This window comes from Gossypium hirsutum, chromosome A11, assembly GCF_007990345.1.
Source record: "Gossypium hirsutum isolate 1008001.06 chromosome A11, Gossypium_hirsutum_v2.1, whole genome shotgun sequence".
NCBI classification, from domain to species: domain Eukaryota; kingdom Viridiplantae; phylum Streptophyta; class Magnoliopsida; order Malvales; family Malvaceae; genus Gossypium; species Gossypium hirsutum.
In genome coordinates, this window is record NC_053434.1 from 115,242,334 (window position 1) to 115,266,639 (window position 24,306).

General features: G+C 31.9%; 1 protein-coding gene across 1 annotated transcript; it reads right to left on the bottom strand.

The window, feature by feature from the left end:
• Positions 1-546: 546 nt before the first annotated feature.
• On the bottom strand, positions 547-9,520 carry LOC107886849 (disease resistance-like protein DSC1). Its single transcript, XM_041080001.1, has 5 exons — positions 8,850-9,520; positions 7,163-8,261; positions 6,281-6,592; positions 1,258-2,361; positions 547-1,155 (listed from the first exon to the last, which is right to left on the bottom strand). The coding sequence occupies exons 1-5, from the start codon at positions 9,344-9,346 to the stop codon at positions 670-672; spliced, it is 3,498 nt and encodes a 1,165-aa protein (XP_040935935.1). The 5' UTR covers positions 9,347-9,520; the 3' UTR covers positions 547-669.
• Between the last annotated feature and the right edge of the window lie 14,786 nt (positions 9,521-24,306).

Below are 24,306 nucleotides of genomic sequence, written 5' to 3' on the forward strand. Positions count from 1 at the left end.
TTCTTTTGTAATCTTTAGATTTTATCCTCTTGGTAAAAGAGGGGAAAAAAAACTTAGCAAAAGAAAGAATCATAGCACAAGAACAAAACCCAAAATTTTGAACTATGTTTTCTTTTGTTTATGTTTTAATAAAGTCAATTATTACAAGATGTTAAATTTCTCAATGTTGCCTTACCAAAAAATTTCTCAAGGTCGAATCTTGCCATTTAACTAAGTTTTGTATTATATATATATATATATCCAGTTATATAAATAGTCAAAAATATTAATTGTTGTCTTTTTTTTTCTTCCTGGTTCATGATTCAAAACTGCAATCTATTTTATTTTGGACAAAAAAAATCACTTATATCTTAAAAATAATATAAAATATGATTTATTATATAATTTTATTTAGAACTTTTTCTACTATTTTTAAAGTATGTCCATTGAGTTATAAATATTTATTTAAATCCATTTAGATATGCCTTAAATTTCTAATTGTGTTTGAACAAAAGGAAATGAAAAATGAAAAAAAAAAGATATAAAAATTTGAGTGAAAAATAAACATTTATAAATAAAACCTATGATAAATATATATTAACAAAATATATATTAACAACATATTTAGGGTTTGAAATTCACTGCAGATGAAATATATGAAGCATCATTGAGATGTCATACATTGAATCCTTAATTTGCAAATAATAGATGAACCCCGCACTGTTTTATCTCCAAAGAACTATTCCTTAGTTTCGACCCATAATGAAGAGGGTAGAATTTAAAGGAAGCCTCATTGTAAATGCACTTGTTTGATGCCTGGCTTTCAACGAACTCCCAAACTTTGAAATCATCATATAAGAGGAACATGTGATCCCACCCAAACATTCGGTCTTCATGGTTTAGTACTCCCACCCCCCAAAGGGAGAATGAACAAGTAAGGTCATGACTGTCGCCATTATAGGATTTTAGATGACATTCACATCTAATGCCAAAATTCCTACCATTATAACGCTCTGGGAATGAAACAACGACGGAAGCAACAAAAGATGGAAAGTTTATCCACCACTCTGAAGGCAATTGGATGTTTATGGAAGATCCTAAGCTCTTGAAATCAAACCATTCCGGGATTTCACTTCCGGGGACGCATGTAATAAACTTATGTCTTTGAGGGGATGCCTGTTCAATTACAATTATCAGAAACATGATAGATTATTCAGCAATGCATATAAATATCAATTGTCCACATTGAAGATATATATAGAAGAAGAAGAAGCTGACCTTATGATAATCTTTTAGTACATTCACCGTTTGCTTAAATGGCGTCTCCAACTTTGGTGTTCCATGATTCCCCACACCTTTCTCATTCAGTTGGAAGCAATTGGTAAATATCAACTTCAAGCATCGATATGGTTCATCTTGACAGAACAGTGCTTGCTCAAAAAGCTTTTTAATGCTGGACACTTCCTCTAGTGAAGTGCAGCTATCTGCATCCAAATGTCCTAGGCTTGGGGGAAGCTCTGGTAATGATTTCAATCTCTTGCAATTCCACAAGATTAACTCTTGCAGCCAAGGAAATTGTTTGATGGTTGTAGGTAAGCTCTCAAGATTGGTTTCAGATAAATCTAATTTGTACAATGAGGATAACCCGTGGAGATCTTTCAGCTTCACTGGTCTGCCTCCAATGGCAGAAAACAAGTTTTTTACAACAAGATTTGAACGACCACAAATATCAAGTCCCCAAAGAGATTTCGATTTATAAAAGCCGTTAGGAAGACAAATAAGGTTTTCACAGTTGTTCAATCTCAAATATTCAAGACCAATAAAATTGTCAATTGAAGATGGTAATTCCTTCAAAGCCGTTCCGCTCAAATCAAGATCTCTCAACCTCTCCATGATGTCCAAGATTTCTGGAAAAGTCTCCAATCTTAAGCAATCTCTAAGATTGAATTTTTCAAGAGATTTCAATTTATGAATACTTGTGGGGAGAGATTTAAGCCTCTTGCATCCCCATAGGCTGAATACACGAAGATTAGAGAGACATTCGATGGAGGAAGGAACTTCTTCAATTGCAGTTCCATCTAACCATAGCTCTGTTACATTCGATGAAACCTCTGGAAAACTTAACAGATTTGAGCAGCCACTAAGATCAAGTTTGGTGAGGGATGTGGCTTTATACAAGCTAGGCAGAGATCTAATATTTTTACAGTAACTGAAGTCCAAATGAGTTAGCTTCTCAAGATGCTGAAGGGATGGAGGAAGCTCACACAAGTTAAAACACCGGTTAAGGTATATCTTTCCAAGATTGGTGGCGTTGGAGAGGTCTGGGATTCTTACAAGGTTCTTAGAACAGAAGAGACTGATAACCTTCAAATTTACTAAATCCTGCATGCATCACAACGTAGTATTTGACAAAAATCTCTACATTCAACAGCTATAATTAAAACAATTATATAAATAAAAATAAAAATGATCTTATATTATATTAATTTCAAAATACAAATAAATATAATAAAATTAAAGGATACTATCAATAAAAGTAAATATATAATCTCTTTTTATTTTATTTTTCGATATACATTTAAATTATAAATAGTTTATTATTATGATATTTTCAATATATTATTATTTTATAATCATATTTTTAGTTATAAAGAATAACTAATGTTATTAATAAACTACATATATAATCATCAATTGATTCAAATCCATCTATTAAACATAAAAAATTTTGTCACCTATTTGTTAGACAAACAATTGAATGGGTAGTATTCTCATGACGCATAGTAGATGATATATAGTGTTACTAATTCTTTAGATTCCTTTTCCCTTATTTTTTTAAGCAAAGTGAGATATGATCTTTCCACGTACTTATACTCACTTCACTTTTTGTTCTGAACAATGTGAGATTCATTACTTCCCTACTAATAGAAGACTTAAGAGCAAACTCGGCACCTAAAACCTAAAGAAAATAGCTAAGCTTTGTACAACAATAAACACTAGCAAAATATATTTTCCAATAAGTTGGAGTTGATATTCAACACTCCCCTCTTAACACCAACTTTTACCATGTCCAGCTGATGACAGAAGCTTCCGAGCTTGCTGCCACACAAGCCTTTTCTGAGCAGGTCAGCAACTTGGTCTTCGGTCTGACATGTTCTAGCTTGATTTCTTCTTGCAAGACTTTCTCTAATAAAATGATAATGCACATCTACATGTTTAGTTCTTTCATGAAAGACTGGATTCTCTGCCAAGCGTATTGTTGACACGTTGTCGCAATATAAAGGAATTGGAGTCTCCACCGGTTGATGCAAGTCCACCAATAGTTGCAAAAGTCAAGTGCTTTATTGAGCTATTATCTCCCCTGCACGGTACTCTGCTTCCATTGTTTACAAAGATACTAATGGTTGTCTTTTGCCATACCATGAAAAGGTTACTGCACTAGAAAGAAAACTTAACCTTTATTAAGGAAGCCTAGTATTGGTCATGAAGGCTGCAGTTTTCATTGTTTCTGCCATAAAAAGACTCGGAACATTCTTTGCATGAAGCACACTTTGACATATTTCGGCCAAGTGCCTACTTTTCCATTCCGCCACACCATTTTATTGTGGAGTGTTAGCACATGTGAATTGATGGCATATCCGACATTCTTGAACGAAACCTAAAAACTCATTTGAGATGAACTCTCCCTTGTCATCAATGTGTAGACAACAGACACTTTTAACAACCTCTACTTCCACAACCCCTTTAAACTCGTTGAACTTTGAAAGATCCTTAAATTTTTCTTCATAAAATAACTGGAACAATCATCAATGAAGGTCACCATGTACTTCATCCACTCATGAAGGCTTGTTTAACATGCCTAGACACGTAAAGTGGATTAACTCTAATGGTTCTTACACTTTAAATTTGGACTCTTCATACAACAATTGATGTGCTTTTCCATATTGACAACCCACATATATTGTGTTTGTTCTCACTTCAAGTTTTGGGAGTCCTTTCAACATTGATCTCATCGCCATCACATCTATCTTAGAATAGCTGATGTGACTTAGTTGCATGAGTCACAAGTCCATCGTCTTATTTCTTCTTGCCGTGTCAACATATACAATTTCTGTGGACATCACATAGACTTACTTTAATCTTTGTCTTTTCATCATTAGCTCTTTTATATTCTCAAGATTGTGGTATACTTTCACATCTTGTGGACCAAACAAAACAACATGACCAGTAGATGTTAGTTGTGCTACTGAAACAAGATTTTTTTCTCATACCTAGCATATGATAGACATTTTGAAGTGCTACCTTGATCTTATTATGTTGAGGGGAAACTATTGTGTTACTAACATGTGCTACTGGTAAGTTAGAAGTTAGAGCTTCGCATAATTCCTTTTAGAGAATAACTTGGGGAGCATATCCCAAGCTTCCTTCAGGATTTTAGCATCACATATGTATTCTAACACATCTTCTTAAATGGTTGTCTTTAAGGCGAACATTGTCTTGCCAGCTTTTATTTTCCATTTTCCTAGTGCGCCACTTGCATCCTCAGCTTTCGGTTGCATCACTTCACTGCCATTAACAACCTCTCATATACAAGACATTATGCAAGTTGACCATGTATTATAATTGTTATTAAGCTTATTCATTTCGCTAACAACTTGTGGGTCTGTCATCTTGTCAACAAATGTCTCACAACTAAATATTGGAATCGTGAAAGTAGTTCATGAAAAATGCATCAGGTAGGTTCCCAGGAAAAAAAGATAGGTCACAACGGACACTCTTAAATACCAACCGTTTCCTCAACCAGAACCTTTCCTAGACATGCAATTCCACACTACCATATTTCCTTCCAACAACTAAACAACTAAGGATAATTTTCAAGTAGCTATGAAAGTTTATTTTTTAATGTGCACGATAGCCCACGACATCACTAAACTAATATTTACCTACAGCTCCCAATAATCCAAAATAAGAAAAAGAAGATGAATTTAAAGAAGCCAAATAGAAAATCTAATATTTGGTTGGTGCAAATAAGTCTTATAACATAGCTCATTATATAGACCAAAAGTCTCCTTTCCCTTGTTTTTTCTAAACAATGTTGGATATGGTTCTTATATAGACTCATAATCTCTTTTCTTTTTGTTCCTAACTAATATGAGATTCATTGCCCTACTAACAAAATACTTAAAAGACTAAGTGCTGAATAACTAAAGACAATGGCTAAACTTTGTACAACAATAAATACTATTTTTCAATAAGTTGATGTTGATATTCAACATATTGCATTGCCAACTTGACTTTATAATGATTTAGTTTATAACAATTTTAAATCCCTTACACTAATACACAGAGTAAATTATTTAAATTTACTTATTATAATTAACTTATATACATAGTAAGTTTGTGCATTGCAAAGATAAAAAAATTAGTATATATAATAAAATGTTTGAAGCAGTTTTAAAATATAAAGAGCCCAATAATTAAAAATATTAAATCAAAATTTGAATAGAAAAATTACTCTATGTACATCAAAATAATAAGATATGTTAAGAAAATTAAATATTTTAATTTGGAAGGATGTTGTGGTCAACCACTTCTAATAAATTTTTAGTTGAGCTTATATAGATAGATATATGATAAAGAAATTAAATGATAGCTAATAAATTAAGTTAAATATTAGGATATTCAAATTTAACTTGCTCAACAACTCAAGCTCAAACAAAAGCTTGGATTAACAATATAGTTAAATTTTATAGCCCTAATATATTAATCTTACAACTCCTTTTTTTTTAATGCAAAAATAACTTAAACACTAGTCATATTGGAAGTGGTCTTTTTCCTATGCTATTATGAAAACATAACAAATATGTAGAATCAATAAATGACAATGGAATTAGTTTCAAAAATGCTTACATCAATCTACAAAACATCATAGAGAACGAGGTATATATATTGTTAGCCAAATTCACGTTAAAAATAAATATAGTGACAAGGTAGGGGGTCTGTGAGGGCAAAGGTCGAGGGTCGAAGTGAAATCCGTATAGAAGTTTACTGTATTACGTCTATTTGACTTTGATTAGAATATGATTTTATAAACCTATAATAAAAAACGTAGTCTATACTCCTCTCGTGTATTATTTGAATTCGGTGAATTTTCTTCTCCTTTGCCCATGATTTTTTCCCCCGATAGAGTTTTCATGTAAAATATGTGGATTTTATTTTTCTTCTTTTCTTTGTGTTTCATTGCCATTATCGATGTTCAATTCTAACATATATAAAGAAAGAAAGAAAGTAAAATGAGTACCTGTTTTCCCTCCCAGAGTTGTTCGACATTGCTATCTCTCATATCAAGTTCAACTAGGTTCCTTGGATCAAAACTGGCAGGTAAAGTTTTCAAAGGGTATCCCTCCCAATAAAGGTACCTTAGCTCATTAGGAAGTGATAAAAGCCCTTGAGGTAGGAGGATTTTGGATTTCATTTGAACCCTTCCAAACGTAGAAGGAAGATAGAACTTGAGGAATTTAAGTTTTCGCATCTTCACAAAGGCTTCTGCTCTTAATTCCAATTTTGGAATTCTAGACATGTCAAGTAGCATGCCTTTGAGTGTTTTTGTTCCCTAAAATCAAGAGCAGTGTGTCAGAATAAGGTGCCAAGATATATGCAAAATAAGAATTATGTTATTCAAATTCAAGATAATTGTGAGATAGTATATGTATCCAATAACATTTTAACAAGTATCCTAACAAATGTGACATTTCACTCTCGACTCAATTATCGAATCTAAATGCATGATGGCATAGTACATTGTCGGAGCAACGCATGCTATCTATATCTGAGAATAGGGTTGAATTCTCGAAGGCATCAGATTCAACAGATATTTCAAAGGAATTTGCAAGTCGCTATTAGACTTAGATCAGAGTGAAATCTCCTAATCGTTCCTCGTAGGTCTGACTAGCTATGCGCGCATAGAATTAATTTAAGTAAATTTTTGATAAAAGAGATTTTTTAACCCAAATAAAAATTCAAATTAAGTTCGGTTGTTAAAATAGGATTCATCAACTTGACTAATTCGAATTTTTTTTACTCAATTCGACTCAACTCAAACAAATACTCACCCTATTTGTCATGCTAAGAGAAAAAGAAGAGTGATAGTAACGTAAGTGAAGGAAATGAATAAGGCTCTTACACTGTTTTCTATTAGCACGTCATAGATGTCATCAGGAATCCACAGCCTACTGCGTCTTTCAGGCTCTGAAGGTGATTCGTTGTAAACGATATCCCAACCCATCTGTTGCAATAAATCGTGCATTTTTATCGCATTTTCTGAAACATATATAAGAGATTTATCAATGAGGTTTTCAATTCTTGAATATGCAGAAAGATAACAAGCTTCCATAATCCTTGTTACAAAGTCTCGGTCCTCCCCTTTAAAGAAACAAGCAATGTCAAGAAACATTTCTTTCTCTTCACATTCTAGTCCATCAAAACTCCATTTCAACAGTCTTTGAATGTCCGGCTTAGGAACTTGCTTTAGTTTCTTTGCTTCACTTTCCTGGTAGCTTTGTGTCTTGCCACAAAGAGAGGACCCGATAACTTTAATAGCTAAAGGGTTTCCATTAGCAAAACTTAAAACCATCTGTGATAGCTTCAACTGATGAAATTCTGTGGGATGATTGCTTTTGAAGGCACGTTGACAAAAGAGCTTAATAGATTCATCGTCATCTAATTCCTCCATTTCATAAATGAAATCAATGCCATACTGGATAAGCACTTGTTTATCCCTAGTTGTAACGATGACTCGACTTCCAGGGCCGAGTCGATTGTTTCCTCCGAATAAATACTCGAGTTGGCTTAACTTTGACACATCATCACAAACTACCAAAACCTTCTTCCTAGAAAGCCTATCCTTAAGAAAGCTTGATCCAATTGTGGGAGTTGAGATATATAAATTTTCATCCTCCAATATGGCCGAAAAAAATGTCTGACGTAATTGAGATAATGTTCCTTTCTCATCTGATTCTCTCACGTTTGCAAGAAAGAAGTAGCTTTGGAAACCATTTAAAACATGGTGAAAAATGGCTTCAGCAAGTGTAGTTTTGCCTGTACCTCCCATGCCCCAAATACCTAGCTTTCGAAAATCTGGGAATTTGTCTTGAAATAATGACAAAACTTTCTGCATCCGCTTCTCAATTCCAACTAAACCCTCTAAATTAGCACTTGAAGTTCCACGATTCAATTTCTTCAATATATCTTTCACAATCTTATCTACCAGTTCTGAGTCAGGCCTATATATCAAATGAAGAAACAAATTATGGAAAAAATAAAAAGAATACATAAATAAATAACTAAATTGATTCAATTGATCTCTTTTAAAAATAGATCTATAATTCAAATTTCACCATCTACAACCTTTTTTATGTACTCATATATTTCTTTGAAAATAAATATATCAATGGACTGGACAGTATATTTTATACATAAGAGAATCGTACGAAGGTGTAAAAAGTTAAGAGTTAAAGAAGGAAACATGGAAAAGGAAGCAAAGAAGAACACTGTTGAATATAAATGCTTCGCATGTTACTAAATTTCTTCATTTATTTTCTACAATGTGCCCACTCTCTATGTCTACAAAAGTATGGTCCTTTTAAGATAGATTATCCCCTGCACTTTATGAACATTATGGATTTAAATTATACTAAAATTGATTAAATTAAACTAATAAAAAAAATTAATGAAAACGTGAAATGGGATAAGAGGATAAATGAAAAGAAGTCAAGAGTTTGAATCTCTCTGCTTCCAAATCAATATATATATATATATAGAATATAAAGAAGAAAAAAGGATTGATTTTAATGAAAAGGAGTTGCAATTACCGAATCTTTCCTGAATCCCAACCGGATAAATTGCCAGCTGAAGTCAAAGCAGTTCTCCAGGATTTCACCTTTTCAACATCATGCTTGAAATTTTCTTCATGCTTTGCCAATGCATCTGCAAAATTCCCTCTTTGTTTCCGTACATCTGAGGGGCCTACACCGTAAAATACAGGAACAACACATTTGTTGCAGTCCATGATCTTCACAAGTTCATCCAAAAACCATTTGGAAGAAGCGTAGTCTTTGGAGAAAACAATGACTGAAACACTCGATCCTTGAATGGCCGTCAACAGTGCCTCTGAAATTTCATCTCCTCTTCGAAGCTTCTCGCTGTCGACAAAAGTGTCGATATTCTTTCGACACAAATCTTTATACAGATGACTTACGAAACCATCACGAGTATCCTCGCCTCTGAAGCTAATAAAAACATCGTATGTCCTTGCTTTGATCATATCAGCAGCAGCAGCTGAAGAAGAAGAAGATGTTGAAGCAAGCATATTGGTGTTCCACCGGATTTGATGAGAGATTTTTGGATTATGAGTAAAGCTATTGTTTTTAAGTGAATTGGCCTTGCATTTGCTTCTCTCTTAGAGACTTGTAGGCTGAGTACTACTTTAAACTGCAAAAGTGTGAAACTTGTAGGCTGAGTTTATTATTTAGACTGCAAAAGCGTGAAACTTGTAGGCTGAGTATTACTTTAAAAGTTTAAACTGCAAAAGCGTGTGGGACATTCACATTGAAAATAATTGTACGACTTCTCCACCAAATTCACGCCCTGTTTGGTCAATTCCATGGGCCCACCATAAACAACGTGAAATGTCTACTCTTCGCTCTCTATGGAAAAAAAATTTATACAATTTTTTTTTAATTTTATATCATTTTTTTATTTCAAAAGATATTTAAAAATAAAGTTAAAAGCTTAATTCAAAAGTTTAAAAAATATATAGGTATAATGATTTATTTGGCCAAAAAGTTATTTTAGTTTTTTATTATTTTTATACTTAAATTTATAATATTGGTCAAATCAATCTAATATTTATTGGTGTGATATACACATAGGTTATCATCTAAATATTACATTTAGGAATTAATTAAATTTAAAGAATAAAAAATTATAAAAATATTTTTGTAAATGTCCAAATTTACTTAGGCCCATAAAAATAAACTAAAAATAATTAAATAAGTCCAAATATCAAGTCTATTTGCAATAGTCATCAGCCCAAATTACATTCAAGCCCAAATTTAACCCTAGCCCATAGCCCAAAATACTTAAAAAAAATTTAGAAAAAAGGGGGACCTAAACCCTAATGCACGGCACCCCTTGCTGCCACCCACGTGCCTCCGCAGCTCGCTGACCACCTGAGGCCTGACCTCCTTGCACCGAAATGACAAGGTCCTCCCCGTTGACTTGCCCTAGACCTGCAAACAGAGCAAGAAAAGAAGCAGAAACAGTGACAAACAGTAGTAAACAGTGAAAGAAACGATGTAGCATTCGACTATAAAAAGCTACAATCACCAATGTATTTTTTACAGAGGAATCTAATATAGAAAAAGTAAAGAATATTGAATACAAAAATACAAATTCAAAAGGTGATTTTCTTAATTTTTTTATTTTTTTTATAAAAAAAGATAAGAAGAAAAATAAACATTACCTGTGACGTTTTGTCTTCCTCCGTCGTCGGAAGTCCAAGACCTTTCAAGGTTCAGTGTGATGCTTTAGGGGATATCGGAAGTCTTTTGAGTTCTTTTTTTTTTATTTTTTACAAAATGGCCAAAAAAGGGTTTTTAAAACAATTTTTTTTAGTATCTCCAGCCACCGTGTACCGCAACACCGTCGCTGGCGACCGGGGGCCACCATAGTGGTTCGGCGACCGAAGTCTAGGCAGGATGTGGGGAATTTTAAGAGAGAGGGGAAAGAGTTAGGTTTTTTTAGGGGATAAAATGGTTTTTTTGGTAAAAATTTTAACTTATATAAGTGCATAAAATGACACTATTTGGGGCCAGTGCGCATAGACGTTGAAACAACATTGTTTCGTCTCAGGATTCGCACGTCGACCCAACTCGCCAGCTAGATTCGCTCGTTTTCGAAAGTGAATGGGCTAGATGTTGTTTTAATCCTTCCGCATTTTCACTACTATTCAATTTCGTCCTGTTACTTGATTTTTATTTTTAAGTCCACCCTTTCATTTTATTATTTGCGTGATTTGGCTCCTCGATTTGTCAAAAGGGAATGGCGCGTTCAGAATTTTGGGGATATTTTCTCAGTTAACCCCCATTCCCTTTGCACGTTTCATTTCAACCCCTTTTGTTATTTACTTTGTTCAATCTTTCATTTATATTCCATTTAAGTTTCAATTAAGCCCTTTTTATTTTAATTCCTGCATTCAATTATTAATTGTTCTTTCATTCCTTTTAAACTTTCATTTTCTTTCATTATTTATTTTATTATACCTTTATCATTATTATCATTTTATTATCTATTATTATTATTTTATCATTATTTATTCATTTATTTGTTTATTACCCCTTTTATACTTTTAAAAATTAGAATATTTATGCTTTTACTTGTACATATATTGTTCTTATTATTACTATTATTATATATTTTATTACAAATTGTACCTTTAATCTCATTTATTTTTTAGTTTGGTTCTTTATTTTCAATATTTTTATAAACTACTTTCTCTTACATTTATTTATGTATTTATTTTATTTATTTCTCTGTCTTTATTTTTTTAAAGTTGGTATTGTTCTTTTATGTGCATACTTTGTTATTATCATCATTGTTATCATTCATTGCATTTATCTTTGGTTGTTCATATTATTAAAATGGTGTACACTACACAACTCTCGTCCTTATTAGTATATTCATTGTCATTTGCGCGACAATTTTATTCGCATATCATCGTTTTAAAATAAAAAATACATTTCGTTTAAGTAAAATACTTGATATTATTCGAAAAAGGAAAGTTTTCAAAATAATGCAATGATTTGTGTTTGGAAATTCAAGAAAATCGTACCCTAACTTACGGGGTTTCGATTTTTCTTGTTTGGTCTAAATAATCGAATATCCTTTTAATATTAAAACAGTGAGATTTCAAATAAAAAAAAAGGGCAAATTCATTTTTGAGTATTCAAAGTGTCTTGTCCTAACTTACGGGATGTAACATTTTGTTGCCTCGAGATAAGAGGGTCTTTAACATACTTCTCGGTTTATTTAATAATTTTTTTTAGTGAAATTAACATTAATACCAAGAGGAATCGTATTCTAAATTATTTTCAAATTTTCAACATTAAGACTTTAATTAATCAACTAGGTACCAATTTTAGGCGTTGCGAGGGTGCTAATCCTTCCTCGTGCATAACTGATTCCCGAACCCGTTTCCTGAATTTCGTAGACCAAAAAATCGTTGTTTTAGTAAATCAAACATTTTATTAAAACGATCAAATTACGAGTTGACTCGATCACACCTCATAAAAAAGGATTGGTGGCGACTCCATTTTTGTTTTTTTTAAAGTCAACCTTTTTCAAAAAAATGATTTTGACAATTTTTATTTTTTAAAAAAATAATTAATTGCTAATGTGGCATACACATAGACTGTCACATGGATGCTGTCATATTAGCATAATTAAACAAATGCTAATTTTTTCATCCAATATTTTGAGTGCTTTAAAAAATAATATAAGTTTAAGAGTTAAAATAAACGAAAAAGTAAATAAAAGATTAAAATGGTTTTTTTTTGTAAAATTAAAAGGCTAAATAATTTATTATGCCAAGTATATTTTTTTTGATTAATGAATTAATTTATTTTATAATAATTTTATTTTAATATCTCACCTCTTTAATTTTACTCCTAATTTTACACGTGTTAGTCTTATATCCACATTATATTTTTATTTTGGGTTCAACCAGATTTGATGAAAGATTTTTACATCTTTTGAAAACGAAGATTAGGTTTACATTTGGTTGTTTCTTAGAAAGTTATTCATACTTCCTCTCTTTTTTTTTTTGAATTACAAGACGAGGGTAAAATCCTAACATAATTAGCGTGACTCGAATCTAAGTTATATTTAAAGCGATAAAAACCTTAACCATCAGACCAACACTTAGGGTTCGATACTACTTTATCCTATACATTAACTGCAAAAGCTTATAGCTTTAGTTTAGCGCGAGGGATCTTTGTAGATTAAAAATTTTAGCATTTCATTTATTTATTTTCATTTTTTTAGCTTTTAAATTTGTATTCTTTTTTAAATCACTCTAAAAGAGATAAAAAAATTAATGTTTTTAATTTTGTTGATATGACATACATATTTCAACATTCACGTGCAATCCATGTAGATGCTACGTCAATATAGTTGACAAATATTAACTTTTTTTTATCCATTTAAGGATTATTTGATAAAAAAATAATTATACATATCTTTCTATGCTTCTTATTTGAACAAACATTTTTAACTTTGTTTGCACTCTTTTGCTTTATGGTCATATTTTTTTATGCGTCGTTGAGAGTACCAAAAATATCCTATTCCCTGTAAAATAGTAAAAATAATAGGAAATTAGAAGTAGGGTCGAATCCTCAGGGACCGGATTATACGAATGCTCGTTTCTTGAAATCCTAGACATTTCTTACCTGTTTCCATGTAGCATAATTCTAGTTCATCATATTCACGTAAGGCATCCTCATGAAGATGAGCAATCTCAAACATAAAAGCCAAGCTTTCCTAAGAAAAAGAAAAATGAAGCACTAAACATCCAAGCTTAAAATAATCTGTTTTTTTTTTATTTGGGATATGTAAACTAATGTGATAGTTAATAAGGATTTATATTAATTAAACAGCAAAATAGGTTTGTCCAAGTTCGTCTTTTCTTTTACAGTCTCCAGAGATAGAAACCAGAAAAGGATTATGATATATGTTTAAGATAAAAATGAAGCTGAGGTAACACAAAAGAGTGGAAAATCATAAAGTTTATCCCCAGATCAATATCAGTCATGACCGCATTACTTTCAGAAGAGGACCAAACCTTCTGAATGAAAAATTACAGAAGTTCCAAATTGGCATGAATCGTTGTTCACTAAGCTTGAGTATCTCATCCTCATAGAATTGTATTCATCTATCCAATGTATTTTTGATAGAATCCACAATCCTGAACTCTAACTCTTCCTAAAAATTTGGTTCGGGACCATATATGTCAAATTCGCTGCACCTAAATGAAACACAATTTTAAAATATCAGAAAGCAACATAGGAAGTCAAACACCAATTTCCTAAGGGTGCTACTTTCAAAGTTTCACCTAATTTTTCTTTTGCAAAGATTTGGAACATGCATGCAGAAGATCAAAGCAGTACGTCAACACTAAAATCATTGGCAACAATACAAATAGTACTTGTGACACCAATAAGAACATATATGCAAGCTGCTGAGAGCCGCAAGCTCACATTTCCCTCTTCTTGGAGCTGAAATCAGCTTCAAATTTGGCATATACTTTCTTAGCCATTTTAGTGGCCTGATCATTGTTTGGAGCTTTAGATAAAAATATAATAAACCATTAGCGCTCATCATTTTGAGCAAACACTTTCAGGCGTAGTTTAACAATATTCTTGAACTCATCAAGGTCCTGGGGACAATGGACGTGAATAAAACAGTAAGCACATATACAAAAATGAAAAATGAACATCAACATGACTAATAAATAAAACTTAGAAAAAAATTAAAGAACCATTTTATATTTCTCATTCTGTGGTCATAGATCTATGAATCTGTAAACTGGTTAACAAGATCAAAAGTACCTCACATGTAACAAGAACCAGAGTCGCATATGGCTCTCGAAACCAAAATAAGTACTGCTCTTGAGGAAATCTGCTACGTAATCTTGCATCAATGGTTAAGACAAATTCAGCAAGCAAATTCTCCAAAAACACAGGGTTACGGGTCTTGTTATTCAAGCAAGCTCTTTTGAATGACAGCCTCTCTTCGAAATTGTTCCTGACGGCAGGCCATAAGTCACTGACATCTTCAACTGTAAACGGTTCATTTGCAACAGTTAGAAATATAAGTGTTGCACGGAAGCGTGTGAAAGAGTAAAATTATTGTACTAAAAAATCACACTAAGTTCAATTCCCAGGAAAGAGAGGTGGATCATGAGGATCACTTAAGTACCAAGTCTTTCCTAGCCAGAATATCCCTCTATCGTAATTTAATAGCACAATAAATCACTACAATCACACTCACAAAATATGAAAAATAAATAGTAAAGAACACCAGAATTTTAATGAGGTTCAGCAAATCTTGCCTACGTCCTCGGGCACTACCAAATATATTTCACTCCAAAATACAAGTGAAACTTTACAAATAGGGAGAGAGAACAATGCCTTAAGTAGAGAATAGCAAATGTGGGATGATTAGAATGAGCAATGGTTAGGCCTATTTATAGTTGAGGTTCAAGGGCCACCTTGCAAAGTCCCTATACAATTAGGGACCAAAAATTGCTATTATTCCATGCCCAACACTAAATAAATATTTGGTGCCCATAACTTTGACCTTTCCAAGATATGGGTAAGTATGAGAAATGCATGGGCAAGGTATGGGCAAGGAATGGGTATATTCTAATAATCTCTACCTTGAAGATTTGATTAGGATAATATTATCTTCACACAATTCTTTCTGCCTTTGACAACAATACTTGATAGTACCTTCTTCAACTGTTAAACTTGCAGGATATTGATCAAGTTCAAACAATGTTCGAACTTGATTGCTGTTACCACCTTGGTCATCATATCTGCGAGATTATCTGCAGTCTTGATCTTCTGAAGACAAATTTTCCCCTCTTCAATAATTTTTCATACAAAATGGAATCGTACGTCGATATGCTTTGTACGTGCATGATAGACTTGATTCTTTACTAAATAAATAGCACTTTGACTATCACAATACACGTTAATATGCTCCTGAACCAATCCCAAGGTTTTAGCCATACCTTGTAACCAAATAGCCTCCTTTACAGCCTCTGTTATAGCCATGTACTCGGCTTCTGTGGTTGACAACGCAACTGTAGACTGTAGTGTAGACTTCCAACTTATTGGTCCTCCAGCAAGTGTAAACACATAACCGGTGGTTGATCTTCGCTTGTCCAAATCACCGGCATAGTCAGAATCAACGTACCCAATAACACCTTTACCAAGTGTATTATCCTGCTTGAACAGTAATCCAACATCCACGGTCTTCTGAATATACCGTAGAATCCATTTCACAGCTTGCCAATGTCCTTTTCCAAGATTATGCATATACCTACTCACTATACTAACTGCCTGTGAAATGTCAGAACTTGCAACATGTATTCTCGTTCCGTATTCGTCGAAGGAGATAGTTATGTAGAAAGCTTGAAATGAGAAGCCAACGGGGTACTTACAGGTTTTGTATGCTCGTTCATGCCAAACTGCTGTAGTACCTTTTTCAAATATTACTTCTGAGTCAAGCTAACTCTATCATGAGCTCTATCTCTCCATATTTCCATACCGAGAATCCTTTTAGCTTCTCCTAGATCTTTCATCTCAAACTCGAAATTGAGTTGAGTTTTCAATCTTTCAATTTCAACTTTGCTCTTAGATGTTATTAGCATATCATCAACATATAAGAGCAAGTATATGAAAGTTCCTTCTTGTAGCTTCTGAAAATACACGCAATGATCAAATTTACTTCTTGTGTACCTTTGCCCTTTTATGAACTGATCAAATTGCTTATACCACTGCCTCGAAGATTGCTTCAATACATAAAGCGACTTTGTCAGTTTGCAAACCCAATTTTCTTTACCAGCAACCTTGAATCCATCTGGCTGAGTCATATAGATTTCCTCTTCCAAATCACCGTGTAAAAATGTGGTATTCACATCAAGCTGAACTAGTTCAAGATCATATTGTGCAACCAAGGCTAGTAAAATCCTAATAGACGAATGCTTCACAACTGGAGAAAACACTTTATTGTAGTCTATTCCTTCTTTCTGAGCGTAACCCTTTGCTACCAATCTAGCCTTGTATCGAATTTCATTTTTACTAGGAAATCCTTCCTTCTTTGCATATACCCATATGCATCCAATTGCCTTCTTTCCCTTGGGCAGTCTCACCAACTCTCAGGTCCTATTTTTATGAAGAGACTACATTTCTTCATTCATTGCTTGCTTCCACTTTACACCATCAGGGTTACTTATTACTTCTGTGTAAGTAGAAGGAACATCATCATCTGCAATTGGAAGTGCATAGGCCACTATATCATCAAAGCGAGCAGGCTTACGAATCTCTCTTCTTGGCCTCCTATATGCAATTGAATCTTGTTGCTGTAGAGGTTCTTGGGTAGGAACCTCTTCATTATTTGTCCCTCCAATATTAGCTGGATCATCATTAACCTTTTCAAGCTCCACCTGCTGCAAAGTACTACTGGTTTTGACATCCTTTTGTGAATCTTTATACTTTAACATGGTTGATTCAACAAAAGTCACATCTCTACTTAAAACAATCTTCCTTGTATCAGGACACCAGAGACGGTATCCTTTTACTCCATCAGTTATACCCAAGAATAATGCTTTCTTTGCTCTTGAGTCTAACTTAGATTCTTTTACATGATAATATGCAGTGGAACCAAACACATGTAAAGAATCATAATCAGTAGCAGATTTACCAATTCACATCTCCATAGGATTTTTTTCATTTATTGCAACTGATGGTAAACGGTTAATTAGATGGCACGTATATGTAACTGCCTCAGCCCAAAATTCCTTGCCCAATCCAGCATTGGACAACATACATCGAACTTTCTCCAGTTTAGTTCGATTCATGCGTTCTGCCACCCCATTCTGCTGTGGTGTATCTCGAACAGTGAAGTGTCGCACAATACCCTCATCTTGACATACTTGTAGAAACGGATCATTTTTGTACTCAGTACCATTATTTGATCGAAGTCGTTTGACCTTTCGACCAGTCTGAGTCTCCACCATCTTTTTCCATTTCAGAAATGCATCCAAAACTTCACTTTTTCTTTTCATTAGATACACCCATACTTTTCTTGAATAACCATCAACAAAAGTAACAAAATAGTGCATACCTCCCAAAGAAGCCACTTTGGTAGGTCCCCACACATTATTGTGAACGTAGTCCAGAATTCTTTTCGTATTGTGAATTGCTGGACCAAATTTTACCCTCTTCTGCTTGCCCAGAACACAATGTTCACAGAATTCCATTTTGCAAGAATTTGCACCTTTCAATAAGCCTTGCTTCGCCAATGTCTGCAAAGCTTTTTCACCAGCATGTCCCAATCGCATATGCCATAATCTGGTAGCCTTTGAACCTACATCTTTTGTAGAAACTGTTGATGTTAATCCAATAACTGTACTTCCATTTAAAAAGTACAAGTTATTTTTTCTTGTGCCTTTCATCACCGTCAATTGCCCAGCTACTACTTTTAGTAATCCATCTCTCAAAGTGATTGTGAGCTCTTTAGATTCTAGGGCCCCTAATAAGATGAGATTTTTCTTCAGGCTAGGTACGTAGCGAACATCTGTCAAGACTTGGATTGAGCCGTCGTGATTCTTCAATTTGACTGTACCCACTCCCATTGTCTTACAAGCACTATCATTGCCCATAAGAACAATTCCACCTTCTAGCTCTTTAAGACAAGAAAACCAGTTCTTATTAGGACACATATGGTAAGTACATCCTGAATCCAAAACCCACTCATCCGTTTGACATGCCATTGCCATGCGAACCAAGCTAAAGTCTGACTCCTCATCATGCTCCACTACACATGCATTAGAAATAACCTTTCCCTTTTGTAGCTTAGGACAATTCTTTTTCCAATGCCCTTTTTCACGGCAAAATGCACATTTATCTTTGGCGGGTCTCCCTTTAGACTTTCCCCTTCTACCAGATTTACTGCTGTGTGAATGACCTCTTACTATTAAGACTTCTGCAGTTGTATCTCTGTGATCTCTTTTATCTTTCTTTCGAGTCTCAGATCTATACAACGCACTACAGACTGCATTAAATGAGATCGTGTCCTTCCCATGAAGCAATGTGGTGGTAAGATGATCATATTCATCAGGAAGGGAATTCAACAACAATAATGTCTTGTCTTCATCTTCAAATTTCTCATCCAAATTTAGCAAGTCTGCTAAAATTTTATTAAATGAGTTCACATGGTCATTCATTGACATACCGGGTGCATACGTGAATCGATAAAGTTTCTTTTCATATAAAGCCTATTTCAAGACTTTTCGTTAGAAACTTTTCTTTCAGTGTATCCCATAACTTCTTCGCTGATGTCTTCCTCATGACAGAGTACTTCTGCTCTTTGGCCAAACATAGGCGGATTGTACCACACGCCTGTCTATTGATCTTGGCCCACTCCTTGTCATTCATCTTGTCAGGTTTTTCTTTAAGGGCTATATCTAGCTCTTACTGACATAAGACATCCAGGATCTCACATTGCCACATACCAAAATTATTGGTACCGTCAAATTTCTCTATTTCAAATTTTGCATTTGTCATAGTAGTCCTTGCTGATGACGATGCTGCTGCCATTTTTCTCCTCAATCCCAACTACTGTATACGTGAACAGTACCGTACATGAATAGTGCCATAAACGGTCATATTCTCCAAGTACGAATCTGGCTCTAATACCAATTGTTGTGCGGAAGCGTGTGAAAGAGTAAAATTATTGTACTAAAAAATCACACTAAGTTCAAGTCCCAGGAAAGAGAGGTGGATCATGAGGATCACTTAAGTACCAAGTCTTTCCTAGCCAGAATATCCCTCTATCGTAATTTAATAGCACAATAAATCACTACAATCACACTCACAAAATATGAAAAATAAATAGTAAAGAACACCAGAATTTTAATGAGGTTCAGCAAATCTTGCCTACGTCCTCAGGCACTACCAAATATATTTCACTCCAAAATATAAGTGAAACTTTACAAATAGAGAAAGAGAACAATGCCTTAAGTAGAGAATGGCAAATGTGGGATGATTAGAATGAGCAATGGTTAGGCCTATTTATAGTTGAGGTTCAAGGGCCACATTACAAAGTCCCTATACAATTAGGGACCAAAAATTGCTATTATTCCATGCCCAACACTAAATAAATATTTGGTGCCCATAACTTTGACCTTTCCGATATATGGGTAGGTATGAGAAAGATATGGCAAGGTATGGGCAAAGAATGGGTATATTCTAATAATAAGTAAAGAGAATATCATAATAGATTCCTTGCTAGTTCATGACTTCATGTTAAGACATGGCTCACCAGTTATTATTAACATACAAACATCTTGCAGAGCAGCAAACTTGGAATTCATCCAATTTGAAAGTAACATATTGACACATTTAATAAACAATACATTAAATATGAATTGATATATTTTGCAGTTTGTATTGTATTTATATTTACACACAAAATAAATGAGAATGACCAATCAATCCCTCAGTCTTTGAAGAACCCACTTTGTAAAATCAACTAAAAAGCTTAAAGCTCAAATCATCAATAATTAACACAACCCTTCATAAATTTCCACAACAAAAATCCAATCAACAACTTACAAATTCCCCCAAAAAGCGAAAAACCAAAACCCAAAGTTAAAGAATTTCAATTCAATTAAAAAGGGATTTAGCAGCAATGATGAGATAAGCACAAGACTTACAAATAAAAAAATTATAAAATATAAAATAAATATATAAAAAATTATATAATATAAAATAATTCACAAAACTGCCAATTTCTATAAAAAAAAGACTTACAAAATTGCTAGTAAGTAAGAAATGGTATGGATTTATTTAATAGTAGTTCCAATAACATGAAAGTTATGGGTGATGGCCTGATGGGTGTTTTATCTTATAACTTATATTTATTTGCTCCCTCAAAATCATTTTCTCCTGTCAAAGATGGGTGAGTTCTAAAAACATAACTCACTAAATATTAACTTACGAAAATTTCCTCTCTTTTAATCTTTTACTCAATTACCTGCATCAACCTATAAAGCTGATAGCTTCATTGTACCACTTTAAAAAGCATCCAATAAATTGAGAGCAGACACGAATCTAGAAATATTTTTAGGGACGGAATTAAGTACTAATTTCTTAAGAAATTAAAATATAATTTTGTAATGTATGAATTTATTATTTTCATATTTTTGAAAGGATTAAATATATATATATTAATTTTAGGGGACTAAAGTATAATTTTAATATAAATTACTTTTTAATTTATTTAAAATGATAAATTTTGTAAACATTAATAGCTGAATTTGTTGAATTTTTTATATTTAAGATCAAATGATAGAATGTGCAAATATTAGAGGACTAATTTTATTAGACCAACAAAAAAAAGTCCACGTCAATTTAGAGTGACTAAAATATTTAATTTAAATGAGTAACCAAAATAGAACAACAAACATAATTAGGTGACGATTTTTATATTTTACCATTAGTTTTACAATGCAAACATCAATTACATTTTATTCTAGACTAGTTTTATTTAGTTTTATTTTTTGGCTGGAAATTTTTTACGTGACCATGGACCGTAATTGAAGAGTTCCTGTGCAACAAATATCATGATTTCAAAGCTACGATATTTTTCACAGTAATGAAGAAGATGATAAAATTATCTATTAAGAATCAAATTATATTTTGTTTCTTTTACTAAAAAATAGTAAATTAATCTTTATACATTAGATCAAAGAGAAAATTTGTCATTATATTAAAAATTACATTTATTTCTACAGCTAAAAATTTGTCATTGTACGTTAGAATGTGGTACGTTTGGCACACTACATGCAATCAGTCATGCTAGTATTTATTAGTAAAAATGGATAAATTTTTTAACAGAAAGAACCAATTTGCTCTTTAATCTAACCTATTAAGACTAATTTGTCTATTTTTTTAATAAAGGGAACAAAAAACAATCAGATTCATAATATAAAAGTCTGCGTAATACTTTTACTTGAAAAAGATCTACAATGGAAGAGATTATGGGCCATCATCATATTTATCTCTAATATTATTATCTAAACATTCATAAAGGTAATTAATATGGAACGAAACTCTACTGATTTGATTTGATCATAGTTGTTAGACTTACATTATTAGGTATGGAATTTAGATTCCACTTATTTCTTCATTGTGAGGAATTTTTGAAGTTTATATTATTGTCTAATCAAACTATTTTAACAACTTATACTAAGCTTTTATCGGAGAAAACCTTAATTGTGAGGAAAATTTGTCAGTTAAGGTTTTTTTTTATAATTTATAAAATTTTAAATTAGTAATGAAAAAATTATACTTTGTTCTCTTCAAAAATAAAAAAAATTAATTTAATTTTTTAAAAAATATAAAATATAGATTATTAAAATGGTAGAATTACATTCTCACTATCGTAAAAATATATAATTTAATATCGATCTAAAAAATTTATAACTTCACTTTATTGGATTGCGAGTAGATGAACTCCTTTTATTCTGCAAAAGTTTATAGGCAATAGCTTTGGCGCAAAGAACATGACATTAAAATTTCTTTGAACAATGACCTGATGATTAAGAGTATTTACCACATTAGGTGTGACATAAGTTTGAGTTACACTAATTATATTTACTGTTCAAGCTTTATCATGTTATTGTAATTAAAAAAATTCTTTAAACCACTTTAAGTCCATCGAAAGTTCACTTTGTGGGCAGCGTAAAAGATTAGTGATAATAATTAGTACCATATTTGAAAGTATAGTTTTACTTTGTTAAAAAAGATGGAATAGATGTGTTGTTTTTATAAAATATCATGCTTTTTAAACATTAGTCATGTAAATGGTTTCTGACAAACATAAGAAATAATATTATGTTTTATTGTGTTTGGTAAAAGTATTGAACAAGGAAGAATGATGTATTGTTTTATGTTTATAAAAAAATTATTAAAAAATGAATTTAGATAAAGTGATGTTTAGATTTGAGTCGTTGGTTTTAAATTTGAAATGCTTTTGATAAATTTATATATTATTAAACATATATTTTTATTTAACATAATAATATAAAAAAAAACTTGATATTTTATAGTAAAAAATAAAAAAAAAAACTTAAAAACAAATTTAGAATGAATCTAAATAAATTGAAGTCCAAGTTCTTTTGAATCTAGATCAAAGTTTGTTTAGATTCATTTTTAATATTAAATAGTTTTTATATATATATTTTTATAAATTTATATGTTCATAATTAATTTAGACAAAATAAAGTTAACTAATATGAGATGGAATCCAAATTCAAATAACAATTAAATCTTAAAAATAAAAAAATTATGTTATCAAAAAATAAAAAAAGTTTAAATATGATAAAGAGTCCATTAAGCCGAATAACAATCTGAGCTAGAAGCAGGATTCAGCTTTGATACTTGAATCTTTTATATGGTTGCACCTCTGCCTCCTCCTCTGCAAATGATATATGAACTCCGTAATGCTTTACCTCACAACAAACGCTTTGAGACCAATCCCCATTGAAAACTAGAGGGTAGAATTTAAACCAGGCCCCATTATACATACGCTTGTTTGATGCCTGGGTTTAATCATCATATAATTAATGACGTGAAGGGAAAAGAATACGTAATATATATATATATAAATTAAATGTTTAAAAACATAATTGTGTATAAGATTTTTATTGATTTTATCTTAAAAAGACAAAAACACTCAGTATAATAATACAACTTAAATTACATAAATATTTTTTTTATTTCTCAAATAAATTTTTACTCGTTTAACTCATAGCACCAACCTAATACGTCATATTTATATAAAAAAATTTGTATGGTATCAAATAAAAATATTATATATCTTTTTCCCTTTAGTCTAGCATCTATCTTTGTTTTTTCCTGTAGCATATGTTTAAAATTATTGTAACTTGTTTTATTATATAAAATCAATAGAATCCTTAATAAAAAATAACACTCGATTAAATCATTAATAGAATGTAATCAATCATTTAAATCCTAAAATTAATAAATTTTTTTTATGAAAACCCCCTACTGCCATTAACTCTTCCTGACTCAAATTTTACTGTTGGCACGTGGCATAAAATGAGTGGCTGGAAAAATTAAAATAGAAAATAATGAAATTAATAATATTTAAATTAGTTTTATAAGAGAATTATAAAAAGACAAATGCCTATAATGATATAGTTGAATTGATTTGAAATAAGATAGGCTTTAGAGTCAATTACCAGAATTCTTATTTTTTTAATAACAATATTTTCATCAAAATTAATTATAAAAATATATAATTTTTTAATGCTTTTTTTAAAAGTTAAATAAATAATAAACTTGAATTTTTGAATATAAAAATTTGAGCGAAAAATAAACATTAATAAATATAACTTAAACTAATAAATAAACTCAATGATAAATACGTAATATGTTAAATATTTAATAAACATGA